General features: G+C 39.0%; 1 protein-coding gene across 2 annotated transcripts; it reads left to right on the top strand.

The window, feature by feature from the left end:
- Positions 1 to 1,451: 1,451 nt before the first annotated feature.
- Positions 1,452 to 15,957, top strand: SPO11 (SPO11 initiator of meiotic double stranded breaks). 2 transcript variants are annotated; one of them, XM_043884525.1, is made up of 13 exons: positions 1,452 to 1,592; positions 3,448 to 3,561; positions 4,841 to 4,929; positions 5,343 to 5,409; positions 5,654 to 5,762; positions 6,099 to 6,182; positions 7,357 to 7,393; positions 7,832 to 7,941; positions 11,296 to 11,395; positions 11,681 to 11,718; positions 12,624 to 12,700; positions 14,885 to 14,996; positions 15,480 to 15,957. In XM_043884525.1, the coding sequence occupies exons 1-13, from the start codon at positions 1,462 to 1,464 to the stop codon at positions 15,597 to 15,599; spliced, it is 1,188 nt and encodes a 395-aa protein (XP_043740460.1). In that variant the 5' UTR covers positions 1,452 to 1,461; the 3' UTR covers positions 15,600 to 15,957. The 2 variants fall into 2 exon arrangements, with proteins under 2 accessions (XP_043740460.1, XP_043740461.1); XM_043884526.1 differs by lacking the exon at positions 3,448 to 3,561 and having other exon boundaries at positions 1,462 to 1,592; positions 15,480 to 15,599.
- Positions 15,958 to 22,194: the final 6,237 nt, after the last annotated feature.

Raw genomic sequence — 22,194 nt, 5'->3', positions numbered from 1 at the left:
TAGGGTTGTTGATTCAAATGCACAGCTCTCCCTCAATTATTTTGGTGTCCACCTATTTCTCCTCAATTTCCCCCTTCCCCTTAGACTGTGAGTCCCCTAAAGGCAAGGACTCTGCATGCCTTGCTCACAGACGTGTCCTCAGTAACTACAATTGCCTAGGGCAGACTACAATTGCCTAGTGCAGGGTAGGCAGTGAGGAAGTATTAGTGATGATAATAATAAAGGCCCTCAGCACAGGGTATGGCACAGAGTCATCATTATCAAATAGGGAGTTCATTATTTATGGTGGGAAGCAAGTTTTGTTTTAACAGGATCAAATGACCAGGAACTGAGGGAACAAAACAGTTCTCTGGAGAGGGCCTGCTGTCAAGTGGCTCTTCTGGGGCTAAGACCCCAGGACACCATCCTGCCCCCTAGGAAGGCCTCCCTAGGAAGGCCTCAGCTCCGCCTTGCTCCAGGGCCTCTCCCTGTTTCCTCTCCCTCAAGGAAACTGTCCCCCAGGGGCAGCACTCCTTCCCTGAGGCTTCAGAATTTCTGTCTTCTGCTCTAGAAGAGAGTAGGAGTGAAGGCTCAGTTCAAATCTGCAAGGGGAGGATTGCTAGGTTAAAATACTGGATGACCAATTAAATAAGAATTTTGGGTGAACAATGAAATAATTTTTTAGTAAAAAAGTGTCCCACAGATTGCATGGGACCAAGTTATCCATAAAAAGAGTATTCACTGTTTATCTGCAATTCAATTTTAACTGAGGGTCCTGTGTTATAATTTGCAAAATCTGGCAGGCCAACAAAGTGATGGAGCTGGGATGTTAACCCAGGCTTGCCTGGGCTTGTGGACCGCTTTCTCCTCTCTTGCAAAATCCCCACTGGTGTGGTTATGAGAGTTTAAAGGGAGAGGCTGAATGAAATGGGTTTTTAAGCCCTCGGCTACTACATAAATGCTAGCAAGGGCAGAAGTTTCGTTTGCCTTGATCCTCATCTGAACCCAGTGCCTAGAACTGTGTCTGATACACAATTGGATAGCCATAACTACTTGTTTTAGTGAAAAATCATTGATACGACTTTCCCTAACTAGCCAAAAAAAGGAGATATAAAACCATTTCAAGGTCTCAAATCTTGGTCCCACATCCCAAATATATCCTGCTGGTCCCTGAGGCTTGTCAGAAGGTACCCAGGAAGGGGCCCATCACTTCGTCTCCCAGGTGAGGTTGCACTTGATAGAGCCCTGCGCACAGATGTCTCAGTGCAAGCGCTGTGCACGTGCGTTAGTCCAATCCCACCTGGGGGTGAGGTGTGCGCATGCGCAGTCCGCCCCCCCCCCCCCGCCCCGCCCCGCTCGGGAGAGGAGCTGTCCTTCCAGGCCCCACCCCTGGAAGTGCATTGTGGGTACAGAGAAGGGTGATCTCAGGCCAGGTGGAGCTCCTGCTCCTGTTGTTGGATGCTTTTGTTGCAGTCGGTCCTTATGGCCTTTATGCCCAGGGGCCCCGAGGCCTCGTTTTTCGAGGTTTTGGACCAGCACAGGGCTTCCCTACTGGCCGCCCTGAGGAGAGGTGGCGAGGAGCCCGCGGGTAGCGGGATGCGCTTGGCTTCTAGGTATATGGGCTCTTTCTGGGGCACAGACGGCTGGGAGTTAGGGAGCAAGAAGGTTCTGCCCAGCCAGGCTTGAGGTGCTCTGTGGAGAAATGCTGGACCCCCTTCCCATCTTCCCAATCTGGGGAGCAAGGCCACCTCAGAATGTTGAGGCCACGGAGGCCTGTTTGGCCCACCAGCCCTGAACGCCAAGAAAGTTTAGTGCCCCCTATTTCTTCTTACTCTCAACTCAAAAAGCCCGGTGCCAGCCGCACCTACACCCCCCCCCCCCACAGCCCCCCCCCCCCCCCCCCCCGCTGTGTCTTCTAGAATGTTCCAGGAGCATCCCCACAGCTGGCGTCACGGGTTTCCTGAGATCTGGACAGTTGAGGAGTTTAAGGCGCAGTTTGGCTTGGTGTTTATTTTTTAAAAGTTGTGAAAATTTAGAAGTTTTCAAGCTTTTTTTTTTTTTGAAGGAAGGGTGGGGGGAAGTCAATGTTGTGAGTTCTTAATAAGTGTGTTTTATCAAAATGAATGAGGAAGTCAACAGATTTTAAGTGGTTTATAGTAAGACAATGGGATTTATGGACCTGAAAGGGAAGAAAATACACATTTCTTTAAATCAGTTAAAACAGTTAGAGTTTAGCTTAAGAGTGTGGTGCTGATAAAATCAATTACAGAGATTCTCCAGCTGCCCAACCTGGAGTTAACTGCAGGAAATATGTTTACATTATTCACCACTTTCACTTAAAATGCTCTGTTGTTCCGCTTACTTGATCTGCTTTTCTAGTTTTATCAGCAAGGTTTTTCACTTAAACAAAGTACTGTCATTTAAGCCCAGACCAACTACCAAAAAAAACAAGACGCCCTAGAAAGCGACAAACAAATTTTATAATATGTTTTAGTTAAGAGAGTACTAGAAGAGGGTAAAAGAAGGGGGTGGCAGTCCCTGTTTAGGTTTCAGATGTAAATCTGATTGTTTTAAAGTTAGTCATAATATTACTGCAGCTTTTTTTCCAAACTAGAAAAATGAATAAGATACTTAAATCAGTTTTGCTCTCAAAATCAGAAAATATTGAATGTTTTAAAAGTTATTTTCTGATACATGCATTTTCAATGAAAGCTGTGAAGTTTCTATGGAAATTCGAACACTACATTTTGTGCATTTTCTAGATTTAATATGATTTTCCTTCCTAGGCAATATTTTTATAGTGTTTATAACAGAATAACATTTTTTGAAGCTGATGGCTTGTGAAATTAAGAGTCAGCTGACGGAAAACTGTGCTAAGTCTTAATCATTTTCTGTGGTGTAGTAGTTGCCAAGCCCTTTCATGGTAATGATTAAAGTTTTTTCTTTTTGTATCACTAAAATTCAAAAGGGCTGATTTATGGCATGACATCAATTAGGGTAACATACTATAGTAAGAACTGTTTTTTTGAAATATTTTCACATTGCATTTGGGGAAATAAAAGCCAGTATTACATCAATTAAAAGATTTATCAGTAGTATTTCAAGTCAATGAGTTTGTATTTAAAGTAGATTGATCTGAAGATCAATGTATTTATATCAATACATTATATCAATACATTTATATCAATGTATTTATAAATCGGTCATTAAAAGGGAGATAGTACTTAAGTTGGTAATTGAGAAGTAAAATTACAAGCAAATGAAATTTCCTTGAAATCCACCACTATAAATACAATTGTTTTAATGTATTACTCATGTTAAAATTTAGTGGGAGAGAATATTGACATGTATCATCTAGTCTTAAAAAACAACCAATGAAACAAAAAATTAATATTCTGGGGAAATGTTACCTATTGTAAAGGTCTAATTTAGAATTAAGATTGAATCATTGTGTGTTTATTCTTTCAGTTCTGAGGTTCTTTCATCTATAGAAAAAATTATCCAAGACATAGTCACAAGCTTGGCAAGAAATGAAGCGCCTGCATTCACAATAGACAACAGATCAAGCTGGGAAAATATAAAGTGGGCATTTTGCATTTTTAAATTTTTAAGTGCATTATCTAAGTCATTATTAGAATTTATTTGAGTTAGAGTTCTAGTTGGATTTAATTCTGTTTGTTGCCTTTACCCTGCCAAAAAGGATTTAAGGAAGTTTATAAAATACATACCATACAGGCAGGTTATATAAACTACAAGTAGGTGTGAAAGATAAGGCAAAGGGAAAACAATGCTAGGAACAAAAAAATGGAGCACCAAAAGAAGTTAGAATTCAAAATGCATATGATAAAGTCTTAAACAGTCCTGCTAAAAATAGGCTCCAGCCTTGGATCTAAGCTTTCTAGCACTCAAAGGGGAAAATATCACCATCAGAATTCTTATCTGTACTGCAGAAGCAAACCACTTGCTCAGGGGAGCTATAACCAGCCCTGATATTGAGACCAAAATAAATGTATCCTGAGCACAGAACACATTGCGATGGCTCATTCTCTTAGCAGATCTCCTTCTGCGAAGTCATGTCCCCAAGAGGGTAAAATCAGCAAACGGCTTTATCAGAGTCTTGGAATCTAGTTACATAGTTTGATTCTTTCAGGTCCTCAACCTGTAGACACTTTTCACTAAACAATGAAAAACACTGCAAGATTAGTCCTCAGTAAGAGTTACAGGAAAAGAATTAAAGAAATCTTAAGGCTCTTTAGTCATTCATTATTATTTTATGATCAATATAATTAGTGAAACTGTAAACTTTTGAATCATATTTTGCAAGGTGGATTTCACCAAGCCTTGAAGCAGCTGTCACCTGGCCTGTTTGCCTGGTGCCTTCTGCCATCTTTAGGACAGGCTTGGCAGTTCAATTTAACAACCGAGTATAAACTTATTTCATTACTGTAACTTTGGGGGTAAATTAAATGAAATATTTCAAATCTTATTATTAAATTGAATAAAAGTATTAAATCAATACGCAAAATGCTACTTTGTGAAATAATTTATAACAGTTCACATACCCTAAATGTCTTCCCAGGAAAGAAATACACACACATGCGCACACACTATAATCAAAGGTGTTTAATTCATGTATTTTAAACACTCTTTTAGTGCCTCTGTATGTTGCAAAGATAATTACCTGATTACCACTTGGAATTCTCTAAACTTATAAACGAGGTTATCCTAAAACTTCAGTGCTTACATTGAGAAGAAATGTGGATTTAAATGATGTTCAGAAGAGGACATATATTGTATGTTGTTTGGTGTTCAGAAGTTAACTCTTTTTTATTCTATTCCCTTGCTTTAAACAAAATGACAGGTTTGAAGATTCTGTGGGTCTTCACATGGTATCTCATTGTACCACAAGAAAAATCAAAAGTGATTCACCAAAATCAGTTAAAAATTTTGGTAAATTCATCTTTCATAGCTTTTAGTGGTAAAGTAAATAATTTTGATTACTTTCTGGGTCATAGTTGTTCTGAGCTAAATTATTTTACTTGTTCATTAATAAGCCATCCTGTACTTGAAATAAATTTGTAGAATTTTGCATTGTCAATAAATGTGGAAGTAAAGTATTATTCCAAAATGAATGTTCAAGTATATGATTCAGTGGAAAAATAGTCTTTCAATTTTGCTGTACATAGAACACTTAATTTTATCTATCTTGTAGACAATTATCATTCTGTACTTAACACTTCTCTTTTGGAAAGATAATTTTTATAATGTTGTGGAAAGTAACTGGAGAGAGTTAATCCTTGATCACAGAATGTTTTGATTTTTGTAAGTGATGAGTAACTCACTTACTCCATCTTATTTTCCAGCACTAATTCTTAAAATATTTTCCATGATTTATAAATTAGTACAGAGCAACACTTATGCAACCAAAAGGTAAGTACATTATTCTAATAAATTACTCTTTGAAATGTGTTGTGAGGTTAAGTGGGATTGACTTTCATTATATGTGTGGGATTGACTTTCATTATATGTTTTGAAAAGTTACATAAAACTAGACTGTGGGTAATAAATTATTTGTTTACACCCACTCAAAGCTTTCTTCAGTTAATATTCCAATATTTATCATATTCAGAGAAAATATGGTTAATTAAAATATATATTTTTAAAATTTTCACAGAGACATTTATTACACTGACAGCCAACTCTTTGGTAACCAGACTGTTGTGGACAATATTATCAATGATATTTCCTGTATGTTAAAAGTGCCGAGGAGGAGTCTGCATATAGTAAGTAGCATTTAATACAAGATATTTTAAAACAAAATGTATGAAAATAGAATAAATGTAACCTGTGCCACCTTTTCATATTTTTGATATTATGTTTTTCTCACTATGAATTTAAATAATCTAGTCTCAGTGGATCCCCTTGGCTAAAGGAAGCAAAACTGATGAATTGTCAGACACTTTTCATTCCTAAACGCTTACGTATTTTCTCCTTTATTTCTTAAATTCCAGTCTGATCCAAAATGCCTATATGATTTAGCAGGTGAACATGAGAACGGACTTAGAAGCATAAAATGCACTCGAGAAAAAGGTTTCATATATGACTATTACTTTTTTCAGCTGTCTACATCAAAAGGTTTAATTGCTGGCGATTTAAAGTACCTTGAGGAAGATGGCACCAAGGTGAACTGCACACGTGCAACAGTAAGCATCATAATGTGTTCACGTGCTTCCACTCCATTTCAAGCTCCTTTGTGTTTGAAATGCACTCTATTGACTGGCTTTGGTATGTAGTTCAGAGCTCAAGACTTTAAATAAAATGAAAGGATGAATAGGTATATGCTTTATGGGGTTGTACATTACCCAGTTTCCAAATATGCCAATTGTCAGATGTCATATTGAAATAAACAAACATACACATTCCTTTTTTAAATGCACTGTTTGTTGTTTTCAGGTAAAAGTGTGACTTGACCATTTTAGCATGGCTATTTATGTATCTTCATAAAATTTTCTGGTTCTGAAATTTGTAAATTTGAGACTAAAGTGTTTGCTAGGCTTTAGTACATGGAAAGTCACAGAACTAGCACAGAAGTTTGGAAATGGTTAACTCACCATTTTGGAAAGAGGAGAATGACACCTATGATATTCTACATAAGGAAGTCTTTCCTTTATCAGTTTCTGCTTTTTAAGCCACATATCTATAAAGTTTCCAAGAAATTTTCACCTGCTGGGAAGTAGTTTGGGTTGTATGTCTCTTTTCTTATTGAAAAGTAAATCTGTGTCCTACTATTTTCTTACTGAGGTGTAGACTTCTGATGACAGTGTATTTTTAAAAAATGAAAATATAGGGCTTCCCCAGTGGCTCAGTGGTAAACAATCCACCTGCAATACAGGAGACTCAGAGACACGGGTTCAATCCCTGGCTTGGGAAGATCCCCTGGAGGAGGAAATAGCAACCCACTCCCAATATTCTTGCCTGGGAAATCCCATGGACAGAGGAGCCTGGTGAGCTACAGTCCACGGGGGTTGCAACTGAGCGACTAAACAACAACAAAAAGTGTTCTTGATACATTTTTAAATGTTATTGTGTATGTTTGCTTAGTAGCTTAGTCATGTCCTACTCTTTGGGACCCCGCGGACTGTAGCCTGCCAGACTCTTCTCCTGGAGAAGGGAAGAGCCTGCCAGACTCTTCTCCAGACAAGAATACTGAAGAGGGTTTCCATGCTCTCCTCCAGGAGATCTGCCCAACCCAGGGATCAAACCCAGGTCTCCCATATTGCAGGTGGATTCTTTACCGTCTGAGCCACCAGAGAAGCCCAAATGTTGTTATACTTGCTATTTATTTAAAATAAAAACTGTCTCCTCTTGTTAACTTAGGCTGTTGCTGTGCCATCTAATATTCAAGGAATTCAGAGTATCCTTTGAGTGAGAAAGCTATTTAAACTTACAGAACGTTCATTCATTTTTACTTTAATAAATCAAGCCTTCATAATGTGTAACCAGTAAGCCATACCCTGTATTGGTCAAGATGAACATACCATGCTCCCTTTTCTAGGATATTTTTAGGCGCTCACTATCTAGTAAGAAAGACAGATATGTAAATACTGTGTGTGAATAGGTGGGGCTAGTGGTAAAGAATCTGACTGCCAATGCAGGACAAGCAAGAGAAGCAGGTTCGATCCCTGGGTTGGGAAGATGCCTTGGAAGAGACTAGGTATCTGATGTGTGAAGGTAAAAACAAAAATTCTATATCTATAGCTACTTTTGAATTGATTGATATGGCATTGTTACTTATAATTACTGGCTCAGTTGAAACACACATGCCTTAAATTTATCAGCCTTAACTTCACAGATTTAATTACGGATGCGAAATTTCTACTAATTGTAGAAAAAGATGCAACATTTCAGCGCCTCCTGGATGACAACTTTTGCAACAAAATGTCTCCATGCATCATGGTTACGGTATATTATCTACTTTTACCTCAATTAGCAGACTAATGGGCTACTTTGGTGATCAATAAGAGGGGTTTGTCTGCCTGCCAATGCTGGAGACATGGGTTATATCCCTGGGTCAGGAAGATCCCCTGGAGTAGGAAATGGCAACCTGTTCCAGTATTCTTGCCTGAGAAATCCCAAGGACAGAGGAGCCTGGCGGGCTACAGTCCATGGAACTGGAAAGAGTCAGACACAACTGAAGCACATATACACACAAGAGTGGTTTATAATGTCATCTGTGAGTTTGAACAGCATTCTCTTGTCACTATGAAGCATCCTTTGGGATTATAGAACAAGAATTTCTGAGGCATTTATTTAACCATCCTCAAATCTGACTGAAATCAAGGTGATGGTCCCGATTCTTAAATACCAGAGATTTTCTAATAAAAACGTAAGTTTACATAGGCTCTCAGTATCACCCTCACACCATTCCCACAGGGGCTACTTGTCTTGACTATAATATGGTAACATGGGAGCTTTGATAGGGTTGAATGAACAAGAGCTACTCCTTGTTCTTCCTCACACGGTTTGTATGCTATTGAAAGAAGAGCAAAGAACACAGAAGCATATGTTGAGGTAATACACAGAGAACTACAGGCAATAATTAGCAAAGGGTAATGTGGGAGGTGTTCATAAAACCGGGGAGCCCAATGACATCTGCTGGCCTGGGGAAGAAGGAGGTGGCAGTACAGGAAGCCAGGGGTGTGGGTCAGTGAGATGATGGGAGAGCAACAGATACATCAGGTTCCCCATCCTGTGCCAGCCTTCCTCCACTCTTACAGATCTGCATAAAGACCTAGTTCTCTGAAGAAAAAAAAAAGCTCATCTACTTACAGTTCTCCTGGCTTATTAAGTATGATGCTTGTAAGGTATGTTTTTGGAAGCAGTGAGGAGAGCTGCCCTGCCGAGGGAGCAGGATGTTGGGCAGCTGTTGGCATCTTGGAAGGCCTGGCCACCCCCAGGAGGCATCCTGATTTAGTACAAAAATATCAAGTGTTAACAAAAGTGAGAAGGATTGGTGAGAAAGGAAATGACAAGGATTTGTGTGGTAGCATCATCAGTTAGATGGATAGGGAGACAACAAGATTCAGGGATCCTGTCTGGAGGCTCTCAGGTAGTTACCTTGGTGGCAGGTTGCCAGGGAAATGGTTAAAGAGAAAGGACTCAAGCAAAGGACATTTCCAAGGCAAGTTTAAAAGGACGTGATGACCACGGGATGAGAGGAATGAGTCCAAACGACTCTATTGTGTGGAGCTTTACCACGATATCCCCATGGATGCTATAGAACAAGTGGCAAGGGAGGCTTGGTTCTTCGTAGAAAAAAGATGTTGAATATAGTCTTAGAGATAAAAATTTGAGATGATAACAGGAGATCCTAGTGGCATGTGCTCAGTTTGAAGAGAGGAGAGAACAGTTGTGACAGAAAATGTACACTGAGACCTTGTCAGTAATAAAGACCATACCTGAACCCCTGAAGTGATCTCTCAGTGGCGTTGTCCTGTGGTTCATTTTCGGTGGAGTCCTCCTGCTCTTTCACACCTTCCTGGTGAGAGTGCATGTTTGCTGGACTGATCAGAAGACAAGCCATTATAGACAAAGAAACCAACAGTGGCCCAAGCCTCTGTTTCAGCCCTTGGAGTTTGAATCACAGCTGGTACTAGTGCACTGGAGATGCACATAAAGCTCAGCTCTTGGTCACATTTCTCTTTTTACCTTGTCTTTCCTCTTGAATGCTGCCTTCTAGTCTTTGTCTGCCTACATGTTGGTGCTGTCATGGCATCCATTGATACCTGCTATTGTTACTATGGTGAAACACCCACTAGAAGCTGGCCTGTAGTAGCTGCCCCTGCAGAGGGGAGCTGAGAGTCGAGGGCTGGGCTAGGAAGGAATCTTTGGTACTCTCTGACTCCTCTACCACATATATGGGTTATCTCTCCCAAAGGAAACAAAGTACACTACCATTCACTATGTATTCGTGATGCACCAGGAACTCTGCTGGGCACTTTACGTAATAAGGGTTCCATTTACTGCTGTTTTCTACATTGTTTGTTGTTCAGTCACTCAGTTGTGTCTGACTCTTTCGGACCCCATGAACTGCAGCACACCAGCTCCCTCTCCTTCACCATCTTTCGGAGCTTATTCAGACTCATGTCCGTTGAGTCAGTGATGCCATCCCACCATCTTATCCTCTGTTGCCCCCTTCTCTTCATGCCCTCGTATCAACTTGTAAAGTCTCTCCAGCCTTATGAGATAGGTGTTATTATCATCCCCATTTTAACAATAGGACATTGGGACCCAGGAATGTGTTTTAACACAATCTCAAGGCTGGTCAAAATTAGGACTTGGAGAGGGACTCCCCTGGTGGTCCAATGATTGAGAATCTGCAATGTAGGGAATGTGGGTTCAATCCCAAGTCGTGGAACTAAGATCCCACACTCCACAGGGCAACAAAGCCCAAGTGCCACAACAAAAGATCCTGTGTGCTGCAACTAAGACCAGACACAGCCAAATAAGTAAATTAAATAAATACATATTAAAAAAAAAAAAACTAGTACTGGGATTAAGATAGTTCACTCCACATTGCTGCAGTGCCATAACTCTGGGTGGTAGGCATATTTAGCCCAGTTTTATAAATAAAGCCATAGCCTAAAGAGACTAGGAAACCCACTAGTGATTGGTGGAGAGGGAATTCAGACTCAGGGCTCTCCCATCAAAAGCCCGTTCTCATCTCTACTTGCTTCCTCCCTGTTCCACATTTCATTTGGTCTCCTGTTCTCTCTTTTAACATTATTGTAATGCTCTTCAAATTATTTTTCTACATAATTATTGTTTTAATCACTTCATAATACTATTCTACCATTGGTTTTATTAAATCCTGAGTTTAAACCAGATACTTTTAAATGCTTTATAATTATTAAATATCTTAGTTCCTGTAATAATATTGGAAGATGTTATTACAAAGCCCCAAACCTCAGAGAGTTTTCATGACTGTTAAGGTCCACGCTGCTAAGAAGTGGCAGAGCCAGACGCCTGCGCAGGCAGTCGGCTCTGAAGCTGATGCATGCCACCACTGTGCTGTGCTGCCTGTTGTTAGATCTTTTGGATATTTACTGTGGTTTCTGTCCTTTTAAGTAACACTGCAGTGGACATCCTTATGTATGTCACATTTTTTATTATTTCTGTTTCTGCTAAAATATTTACATAGACCTGGGATAATTAAGTCAAGTTATGAAGATATTTGTTAATAATAAAATAAGGACACAGTGTCATCAGTTTCATTCTACTGAAATTAAAATGCATGATTTCAATCCTTGCTTCTAGGGAAAGGGGGTACCTGATCTGAACACAAGACTTCTAGTCAAGAAGTTGTGGGATACATTTCACATTCCTGTTTTCACTCTGGTAGATGCTGATCCACATGGTAATTTATTGTTAGACTATTTGAAATAGTCATAATCAAATCATATTTATAGCTGTGTTTTTCTCCTTATAGAACACTTTCATAAAATACTTTAAAAGAATATGATTATTAGATTTAAATCAATGACTAATCATTTGGGGCATTTATTGTTTTTTACTGTATTAAACTGAACCATAAATTTTCCACTGGTATTGTCCACAAAAATAAAAATTGCAGATGTTAGATATAATTATCTAACTCTAATAAGCAAGAAGACAAATTTCAAAGTTAACTTTCTTTTAACAGGCATAGAGATAATGTGTATCTATAAGTATGGATCTATGGTAAGTATAGAAAAATATTTTTCCTTTTCCACTATTGAGATAGTTTGTATTATTCACTGGAGTGATTTCTGCATTTACTTATCAGCCCCTAGTAAGCTGAGGGCCCCCAAAAGGTACCAGGGAAGCTACTGTCCTAGTCTAGGGCCGCTCTGTTTCAGAGTTTATGATTCCAGCTTCCAGCATAACCAGTGTGACTGCAGATGACAGAGTGGGATTACCTTTGGGCAAGAGGCCTTAATTATCCTCCACTCTCCTGGCCTGCTGAAGTAACGGCAAGCCCTCAGCATAACAACACTGATTACCAATTATACCCTGAAAATTATATATAGTCTTGAATTCTGACTTTTCCAATTCCAACCATTGGGAGAAATGAAAAGACCACCAAACTTTACCACTAGGGACGGCAACTGCTACACATCAGTGGTTCTCAAAATGTGGTCCTGGGAAGTTGTTAGAAATGCAAATCTCAGTCCCCATTCAGACCTCCTGAGTCTGGAATTCTAAAGGTGGGCCCTCCAAGTGTTCCTGACTCATGGTAAAGTTTGGGAACCACTGGTGTACACTTTGTGTGTCCCTGATGTGTATGTTTATAGCAGAAGAAAAGGATGGTGGAGCAAGGGATTAAGGTGTGGAATCACAAACAACAATAAATTTGGGTCAGAGAGGGTCATTTGTACTTTCATGTTATAGAAAATCAACACAGAAATAGTATAGAGCAGTTTTAAAACCTCCACTGAAAGTCCAGTTTAGCTAAGCTCTTGGTGATTTTCTTACTTCTGTGGCCTCGGAGAGTGTGAAGTCTTCAGTACTAGTCCTTGATAAATTGAAAAAAAATTGCTGCAGAAACAAGTGTTGCTAGTTCTCTGCAAAAGGTTTAGCTAATATACTTCTGCTCTTTATTTTAGGCTATGTCTTTTGAAGCCCATAATCTCACAGTTCCAGCTATTAGATGGCTTGGTCTCCTCCCTTCTGATATCAAAAGGTTAGACAGCACAATGAGGGTATTTAAAATGATGACTCACTGTAACATGTAGCACTCAGCCTGAAGAGTTACTACCAGGAGAAGTGCTTACTGTTTTTTACTTACGTTCACGATAACTCAGGATTATATCATTATAAATTTAATTTATCGATATTTCTGTTTCAACTACTAAAATACTTAAATATATTTGGTTAATTGAGCCTTTAGCTAGTTAGAAGACATTTTTTTGTTTTACCCTTATGGTTAAAGTCTTTAATAATTTCTTTATACTTACAAAGTATTAAGACATTGAATCTAAATAGTAATCATTGACAACACCATTTGCCATCCGAATTGATTTTATCATAGGTTCTTAATTTCATTTAAAAATCTCATTTTAAGATTACTTAAAGTTGGGGGATCTGCATTTTGTCAGTTTTAAGATATATGTATTCGTTATAGAAAAAAATATCATTAAGTAACAGGATAAAAGTCACGTATAGACGAACAGTTCTGCCCTTGTAGATTATTTGCTGTGCATTGCCATAATTTCTTCCAAAAGAATTTGAAAGAGCTTGATTTTGTAATCTTCTTTTCTCCCACAACACAATGTAATTGCACTTCCTTATCAATAAATACATCCCTATGATCTTATTTGAATGTCTTCTTCCACTTGGTTTCAATTCTGAGTGTGTCTATTTGGTCAGTCCCTTGTAGTTGGACATTTGGATGGGTTCCAAATCTCTGTTTTGAAAGATAGTCCTCTGACCGACCTTCTTGTGACTGAATCTTTGCCTGTATCCTTAATTAGTCCCATAGGCTGAATTCCCGGAATTGCTGGGTCAAAGGGTATGCACATTTTTAAGGCTTTGGCTGCCCTCTGGATAGGTTAATTATTTTGTCTTCCCTGGAGAATAAGAGCCCACCTGCCCCTCAGCATAAGACATTATCACTTTATTCATCTCTGCTAATGTGATATTTTAAGATATTTTATTGTTTTAATTGGCTAGTGAGAGGTGAGAGTGAAATTAAACATATTTGGATTTCTTCAAGCAGTGAGCAAACCTTGGTTAAAATCGCTTATTTTCTAAAAATAGAATGATCGATGCTTCTTACAAAATGAGGGCACAAGAGAAAACATTCAGGTTTTGACTTTCGAATGTTTACGCTGTAGTGAATCAAAGTTTTGTTCAGTTTAGTGTATACATCATGGTCAAAATCCCTTGGGGGTGATCTATTTGTATTGAGATCATTTCTAATACAAGTTTAGGACAGAGAATCTGATTAAGGCAGAAAACGAAGAAACTCTAGGTGTATCTCACAAATCCCACCAGTGCCCTCAAAATAAATGTACTCTAAATAAATGTACAATCAAAGAAAATATAGCATGATAGCTACACAAACATGGCTTCAAGGGAAATCCTCTAGGCCTCCCTTTCAATCAAATTGTCACCCTATCCAGGAGCTGCCAGTGGCAAATAGTCATTACTGTGGGGACATTGAGAAAGACTGTTTGAAACTAGAGCTCTGCTGGGAAATCCAGGATTTGTGACTTCAAAAAGCAATTCACAGCATAAATCCTGGACCTCTCATGTTCTATTTTTTTTTTCATGTCCTATTTTTAAAACACATACCAAGATAAAATTACAATCCACTTTTTAAAAATTTGAAACAAGATAGATGTGTGTACGTATGTCTGTGTGCACGCATGACTGCATAAGTGAAAATTGATAGACTAACTTCCTTGGCCCAGAAAATTCTCATTGAATTACAAAGAATTAAGGATTCAGTGGGACCTGAAATCCCACAGTGGATCTCGCTGCTGGCCACACACACACTGGTGCTCACTGCTCTAAGACTGCGGTGCTCTGGGGGCAGCCCTGGTGTTGAGACACATGATGTTAGTGCTCCCGGCATTTGTTTTATAACCAATGTCTATCTTCCTGTCATCATCCTGTGAGTGTGGCATGAAAGAAAACAACAACTTGAAACAGACCTCCACTATGATCTTGAACACTTGCTGGTCGAAGACATACCAGATTCCCTCAAACTCCATATTTAAAAGTGAACCTGTACTGATTTTTTCATCTGTTATTTCTGAGTCTTTTGAAATAGCATGATAAATAAAAATGAAATGTATGTGACCTTAAAGTTACAGGAGCACTTTGTTTTTACTGATTTTTTTTAACCTATTTTTTCCCCCAGATTAAATATACCCAAATGTACTTTAATTCCACTGACAAAACGGGACCAGATGAAACTTGACAGCATCCTAAAGAGACCTTATATTACTTGTCAACCGTTTTGGAGAAAAGAAGTATGTTTCTTTTTAAAATGCAAATGTCATGTTTTATTGCTTTTTACTTTTAGCAGTGGCTATTTGCATCATATTTTGAAGCTATCCTTCTTGAATTTTTATATAACTAGCAACTGCCATGTGCATTGTTTGGCAGTAAATTGTTGCTGAAACATTGAATTGTGAATGCTAATAGATAAGGTTAGCTGGGTGGAGTTGACCTAATTTATTCTCATCATAGTTAAATACCCATTGTCTACGGTTCTATCGTAGTTCATGAAGGAAAAATGGAGTGAAGGAAATTATAAAGATGCCAGACCATTCCTAACTATTGAAGGAATCCATACTAATATTTTTAGCTGTAGCAACTCTAAAATATTCTGGCTGACCTAAAGTTTATTGCCCATGGTGTTGGAGACTAAAACAAATCTAGATTTACCAGTTTGAGCTGACAGAACTGTAGCAAAGGACTCTGGTATGACTATAGTTTACTTTTATTGACAGATGGAAATAATGGCAGACTCTAAAATGAAGGCAGAAATTCAAGCTTTGACCTTCCTATCATCAGACTATCTTTCCAGAGTATACTTACCTAACAAATTAAAATTTGGCGGGTGGATATAAAAATATGTCAGAATGTATCTTGTGATCACAAGAGGCTTTTCATTAGTTTTGTTTTCAGCAGTAGATACTGTTGTGCAAAGAGCAAATGTTCTTCATTTTATAGAGGTAAAATTAATAATTTTTCATAATTGTATTTTTTTGTCAAAAACTGCTATACTCTAATTTTCTTGATAAGGCTTATCTCTTAGAGATTAATTTCTATCCTGTGTTCTAAATTAAATCATAGAAGGATGTATGTTATTTTGACTTTTAAATTTTGTTTGAAAAAATGTCTAACACATGTCATCAAAGTCTGCAGAAATGCTTTATTTACTTTCTACAGTACAAGTCATGTTAAGGCATGAAGTATTCTATTACTTCATGAAGTATCCTGTTAGTAACAAAAGTGAAGAAGTGAAGTGAAAGTCACTCAGTCGTGTCTGACTCTGCAACCCAATGGACTATGCAGAATACTGGAGTGTATTCTCCAGTAGTAGCTGTTCCCTTCTTCAGGGCATCTTCCCAACCCAGGGATCGACCCCAGGTCTCTTGCATGGCAGGAGGTTTCCTTACCGTCTGAGCCACCAGGGAAGCCCCAGTAACAAAAGTAATAATAACCTAAATTTGAAAGGTTGCAAATTAATGAAAGTATCAAGCAATTTCTTCTTAGTCACATTTTCCTTTGCTTTCATAGTGTAGGGGTCATGCTTCAGTCATTCACTATGAAAGTAGTGGTAATATTTATTATGAATAAATACTGGGTTGATGTAGTCCTCAGTGCTTTGATTTGACTTTGAGCATACTTCTTAATAATATACTTATTTGAAAAACTTCCCCAGGGTTTCATCAGTTCTCACCCAAATTCAAGTCACTTGAGTTCTTCTCTAGCCGAGGTTTATCGAACAAAGAACTTGTTCAGCTTTAAGATTTACAGAAGCCTCAAATTTTAATAAGTCCTACCTATAACAGTAAAGGTGTGATCTTCTCTCGTAAACCTATCTTAATTTTCCAGAGATGAGTTTTATGATTTTATTCTGTATTTTCAACAAACTTTTAACTGCACTGAAAACTTTCTTGTAATTGTAGGCAAGAATATGTATTTACAGGAGAAGTGAAGAAACATTGGGTTAATTTTTATCACGATAAATGTGAACAGAATATACCTCTGAGAACTTACATGTGCCAATCACTGCTTACATATTATCTTACTTAACTCTCTCAAGAGCCTTGTCAGGGCAGTAGTTAGACTCACAGTTTACAGGTGAGAACACAGAGGCTGTTGCTTGTCTAAAGCCCCAGCCAGATGTAGCAGAAGGGGACAGTGACACCATCTACCTCCAGGGCAGGACCAGGTACCGAATATTTGGGGCCCAGTGCAGAAGGTACTCATTGGAAAAGACCCTGATGCTGGGAAAGATTGAGGGCAGGAGGAGAAGGGGACGACAGAGGATGAGACGGTTGGATGGCATCACCGACTCAATGGACATGGGTTTGGGGGGACTCTGGGAGTTGGTGATGGACAGGGAGGCCTGGCGTGCTGCGGTTCATGGGGTCGCAAAGAGTTGGACACGACTGAGTGACTGAACTGAGTGCAGAAGGTAAGCGTAGGGTCCTTTGTTTCAGAGTTATTAAGAATTTCAAGATGACAGCAGCAGAGACTTAAAGCAAGCACAGGGCCCTTCTCAGCGCAGGGCCCTGTGTGACTGTGCTGGTGGCACAGCCATTAAGCCAGCCCTACTCAAGAGGTAAATAAGGTCAAAAACAATAATGAAAAATACTTGTATGACACTTATTATGTTGCCAGGTATTTTTCTAGATGCTTTACCAGCATTAACTAATTTCATGTTCACAGAAACCCTATGAGCAAGTACCTTTCCTATCTCCATTTTCAGATGAGGCATCAAGCGTGCAGGGAGGTTAAGTAACTTTCCCAAGGTCACATAACTACAAAGCGGTGGAGCTGGGACCTGCTCCCAGGGAGTCTGACTCCACAGTTCACGCTTTAATCATGGTACTGGTGCTTGTCAACGGTGTCATGTGTGGCCAGGCATGCACACTGCCCAGTAAGGAGGGTCCCTGATGTCAAGCCTGTTACGTTATGTTCTCTAGTCACATCAGAACCAGATATTTCCTCTTGAGTATATTCTGGTATACCGTTAATTTGACTGACTTGTGAGACTACTGCAAATTCTAAAAAACATGTTATAAATTGCAAGTTTTTCTTTGAATGTATACAACACTTCCTCCCTTAACATCTAATAATCATTGAATTTTGACAAGTTTTGTAAAGGAGAAAAATACTAACTTAGAAATATGTGGTTAAGCCACAGAAGGTCTGGATTAGGGTCTACTGTCAAAATGAGGAGAAATAAAAAAAATCTACCATAGTCATTAAAATCTGAAAATAGATTTGAAAAAGTTTTGCAGATACATTCACTTTGGATAATTAAATTCCTTTCAAGTTTATGTTAGAAATTTGTGTAAACTAATTTTCATTTATTTTGGGAAACGAAAATGGGAGGAGAGAGGAGAGCAAAATACACTGCAGTTGGGCTTAGCTCCCTATCTTTATTAGATACAGATGAAAAGTTAATGTTAGTGGCTGTTTGGGACCCAGCTAGAATTCTAAGTCTTAAGATTTGTTTCTAAAAAAGATTACTGTAAAATAGGCAGCAGTTTAAAATGGCAACTGACAACAGACATCCTCTCTACCATCTGTATTTATTTTTAATATTTTCATAATTTTAATAAAGAAAGAACATTTGGGTTGGAATCTGTTTATAATTAAAGTGAATAAAAACTGGTGCAACAGAAAGATGTTCAGAGAATCTTGGTTTTTCCTTAAGGGCTCATAATCACCCTTGTAAAATAAAAGCTCTCATAATATCCCCAGGTTTCTGGGAAATTTAGCTGTCATCATTGATGATGCTAATTGATTTCAGAAGTCATGATTTCATGGGAAAATAAACCCATTTTGCACTTTCTACAAAACAGGCAAAAAAACACTCCGGGGTTTCCATCTATGACTTCCCTTAGTGTCTCATTTGAACTGTTTGATGTAAATACCTCTTCAGTGATGCTGAAAAGAAGAGATGCTGTCAAAGCTAAGCCACACAGATGTTAAAAAATATTTTCAGCGGGATGTTTTTGTAGTAAACTATTGAGAAACATTACTTCTGTTTGGACTTCTGTTCACCAAGAAAACAATCTTGTAAAAAGAAGTCAAGGTCTCCCTCTGCTGGCAGAAGCTCTATAGTTCTCTCAAATTTTCCCACTATTTTGGGTGGATATTTCTTTGTAATAATTTCAAGCCCTTGTTTTCAGGAATGGGGTGAAAGAGTCTGAGACACAAGAGGTTGTGAAAACCATGAGGTTTTCTGTGTGACATTGAGTACTTCTACACACAGGAACCCATTTTGTATCATCAGCTTTAGATGCCCCCAATTCCTTGTAAAGCTACACTTAATGTGTGCTTCATTGCAACCAAGCTATTTACAAAAACCTAAGACAACATATTAGGACTTTTAAAGTAGAAGAATTAAAGATCACTTCAAATGAAAAGAAACTGATACTAAAATTACAAATATATTCACTCTCTACTCACCTAAAAATGGAATATAAACTATATGTGTGTGTGCTAAGTTGCTTCAGTCATGTCCAACTCTTTGCAACCCCATGGACTGTAGCTTGTCAGACTCCTCTGACCATGGGATTCTCCAGGCAAGAATGCTGAAGTGAGTTGTCATGCCCTCCCCCAGGAGGTCTTCCCAACCCTGGGAGCAAACCTGCAACTCTCTACGTCACATTGGCAGGCAGGTTCTTTACCATTAGCACCACCTGGGAAGCTCTATCAGTTCAGTTCAGTCGCTCAGTCGTGTCTGACTCTTTGTGACCCCATGAATTGCAGCACGCCAGGCCTCCCTGTCCATCACCAACTCCCGGAGTTTACTCAAACTCATGTTCATCGAGTCGGTGATGCCATCCAGCCATCTCATCCTCTATTGTCCCCTTCTCCTCCTGCCCCCAATCCCTCCCAGCATCAGGGTCTTTTCCAATGAGTCAACTCTTCGCATGAGGTGGCAAAAGTACTGGAGTTTCAGCTTCAGCATCAGTCCTTCCAATGAACACCCAGAACTGATCTCCTTTAGGATGGACTGGTTGGCTCTCCTTGCAGTCCAATGGACTCTCAAGAGTCTTCTCTAACACCACAGTTCAAAAGCATCAATTCTTCGGTGCTCAGCTTTCTTCACAGTCCAACTCTCACATCCATACATGACCACTGGAAAAACCACAGCCTTGACTAGATGGACCTTTGTTGGCAAAGTAACGTCTCTGCTTTTTAATATGCTGTCTAGGTTGGTCATAACTTTCCTTCCAAGGAGTAGGCGTCTTTTAATTTCATGGCTGCAGTTACCATCTGCAGTGATTTTGGAGCCCAGAAAAATAAAGTCTGACACTGTTTCCACTGTTTCCCCATCTATTTCCCATGAAGTGATGAGACCAGATGCCGTGGTCATAGTTTTCTGAATGTTGAGCTTTAAGCCAACTTTTTCACTCTCCTCTTTCACTTTCATCAAGAGGCTTTTTTGTTCCTCTTCACTTTCTGCCATAAGGGTGGTGTCATCTGCATATCCGAGGTTATTGATATTTCTCCCGGCAATCTTGATTCCATCCTGTGCTTCCTCCAGCCCAGCGTTTCTCATGATGTACTCTGCAAATAAGTTAAACAAGCAGGGTGACAATATACAGCCTTGACGTACTCCTTTTCCTGTTTGGAACCAGTCTGTTGTTCCATGTCCAGTTCTAACTGTTGCTTCTTGACCTGCATACATGTTTCTCAAGAGGCATGTCAGGTGGTCTGGTATTCCCATCTCTTTCAGAATTTTCCACAGTTTATTGTGATCCACACAATCAGAGGCTTTGGCATAGTCAATAAGGCAGAAATACATCTTTTTCTGGAACTCTCTTGCTTTTTCGATGATCCAGTGGATGTTGGCAATTTGATCTCTGGTTCCTCTGCCTTTTCTAAAACCAGCTTGAACATCTGGAAGTTCATGGTTAATGTATTGCTGAAGCTTGGCTTGGAGAATTTTGAGCATTACTTTACTAGCGTGTGAGATGAGTGAAATTGTGTGGTAGTTTGAGCATTCTTTGGCATTGCTTTTCTTTGGGATTGGAATGAAAACTGACCTTTTCCAGTCCTGTGGCCACTGCAGAGTTTTCCATATTTGCTGGCATATTGAGTGCAGCACTTTCACAGCATCATCTTTCAGGATTTGAAACAGCTCAACTGGAATGCCATCAGCTCCACTAGCTTTGTTTGGAAGCTCTATGGTCATTCATAAATATCCTCTTGTATTAAAACTGCAGAAGGATTTACTAATGTGAATCGTAGCCATGACCAAAACTGAATTTTAATTGCTTTTTTTTTCATAATTTCACCTTTATTTTATGGCTAAATAATCATACCCCCTGATACAGATGATTTTGATCCCTCTTCCTGTTTCTGAGGGGAAAAGTTAGGTGACACCACAGCCTGTCTTCCATCTGTAAAGTCATATTTTGAGGGGCAGGATGCTTGCATCCCAGTTCCACTTCTACTCACTGCCTTTGTAACTGGGAGAAGTTACAATCTGGCCTTGGTTTCATCAACTGTAGATGGGGATAACAGTAATAATAGCTATTCTGTAGTGTAACTGTTAGGACAAGTGTGGGTTTGAATAACACCCTTGGACTGTTACTGCTATATTTGGTGCACAGGCTGCTACTGTTGTTCCACTGATAGGGTATGCAAAGGCAGCTTGTCAATTACATATTCCTAAACAGCAGAAAGATTTTTTTAAAGTATGCTGAATAACCAGTATTATACAAGAATCTGTATATAATAGAGGCTTCTGGAAGATTCCTTGGAAATGGAAAATATAATTCAACACATATTAAACACCAAAATATGTAAGACTGTGCTCGGTGCTACATATGTGGGTGTAAAACACAAAGTTTAAAATCTAGGAAGCTAGACAAGGCAAATACACCCATGACCATATGAGACAGAATACAATAAGCACTAAATAACTCCAGAAAGAATGAAAGGATGGAGCCAAAGCAAAAACAACACCCAGTTGTGAATGGGACTGGTGATAGAAGCAAGATTTGATGCTGTAAAGAGCAATATTGCATAGGAACCTGGAATGTTAGGTCCATGAATCAAGGCAAATTGGAAGTGGTCAAAAAGGAGATGACAAGAGTGAACATCGACATTCTAGGAATCAGTGAACTAAGATGGAACTGGAATGGGTGAATTTAACTCAGATGACCATTATGTCTACTGCTGTGGGCAGGAATCCCTTAGAAGAAATGGAGTAGCCATCATAGTCAACAAAAGAATCCGAAATGCAGTACTTGGATGCCATCTCAAAAATGACAGAATGATCTCCATTCATTTCCAAGGCAAACCATTCAGTATCATGGTAATTCAAGTCTATGCCCCAACCAGTAACGCTGAAGAAGCTGAAGTTGAACAGTTCTATGAAGACCTACAAGACCTGCTAGAAGTAACACCCAAAAGAGATGTCCTTTTCATTATAGGGGACTGGAATGCAAAAGTAGGAAGTCAAGA

The sequence above is a fragment of the Cervus elaphus genome, chromosome 23 (assembly GCF_910594005.1).
Source record: "Cervus elaphus chromosome 23, mCerEla1.1, whole genome shotgun sequence".
NCBI lineage: Eukaryota > Metazoa > Chordata > Mammalia > Artiodactyla > Cervidae > Cervus > Cervus elaphus.
Note: the sequence above shows the minus strand (reverse complement) of the source record. Positions and strands in the feature narration are given on the sequence as shown.

Excerpts from the sequence above, each read along its gene's own strand:
- SPO11 (XM_043884525.1), top strand. The coding sequence starts at position 1,462 with ATGGCCTTTATGCCCAGGGGCCCCGAGGCCTCGTTTTTCGAGGTTTTG. Across the intron at positions 5,410-5,653 it reads AACACTTATGCAACCAAAAG|AGACATTTATTACACTGACA; the intron begins GTAAGTACATTA and ends AAATTTTCACAG. Across the intron at positions 11,396-11,680 it reads GGTAGATGCTGATCCACATG|GCATAGAGATAATGTGTATC; the intron begins GTAATTTATTGT and ends TTCTTTTAACAG.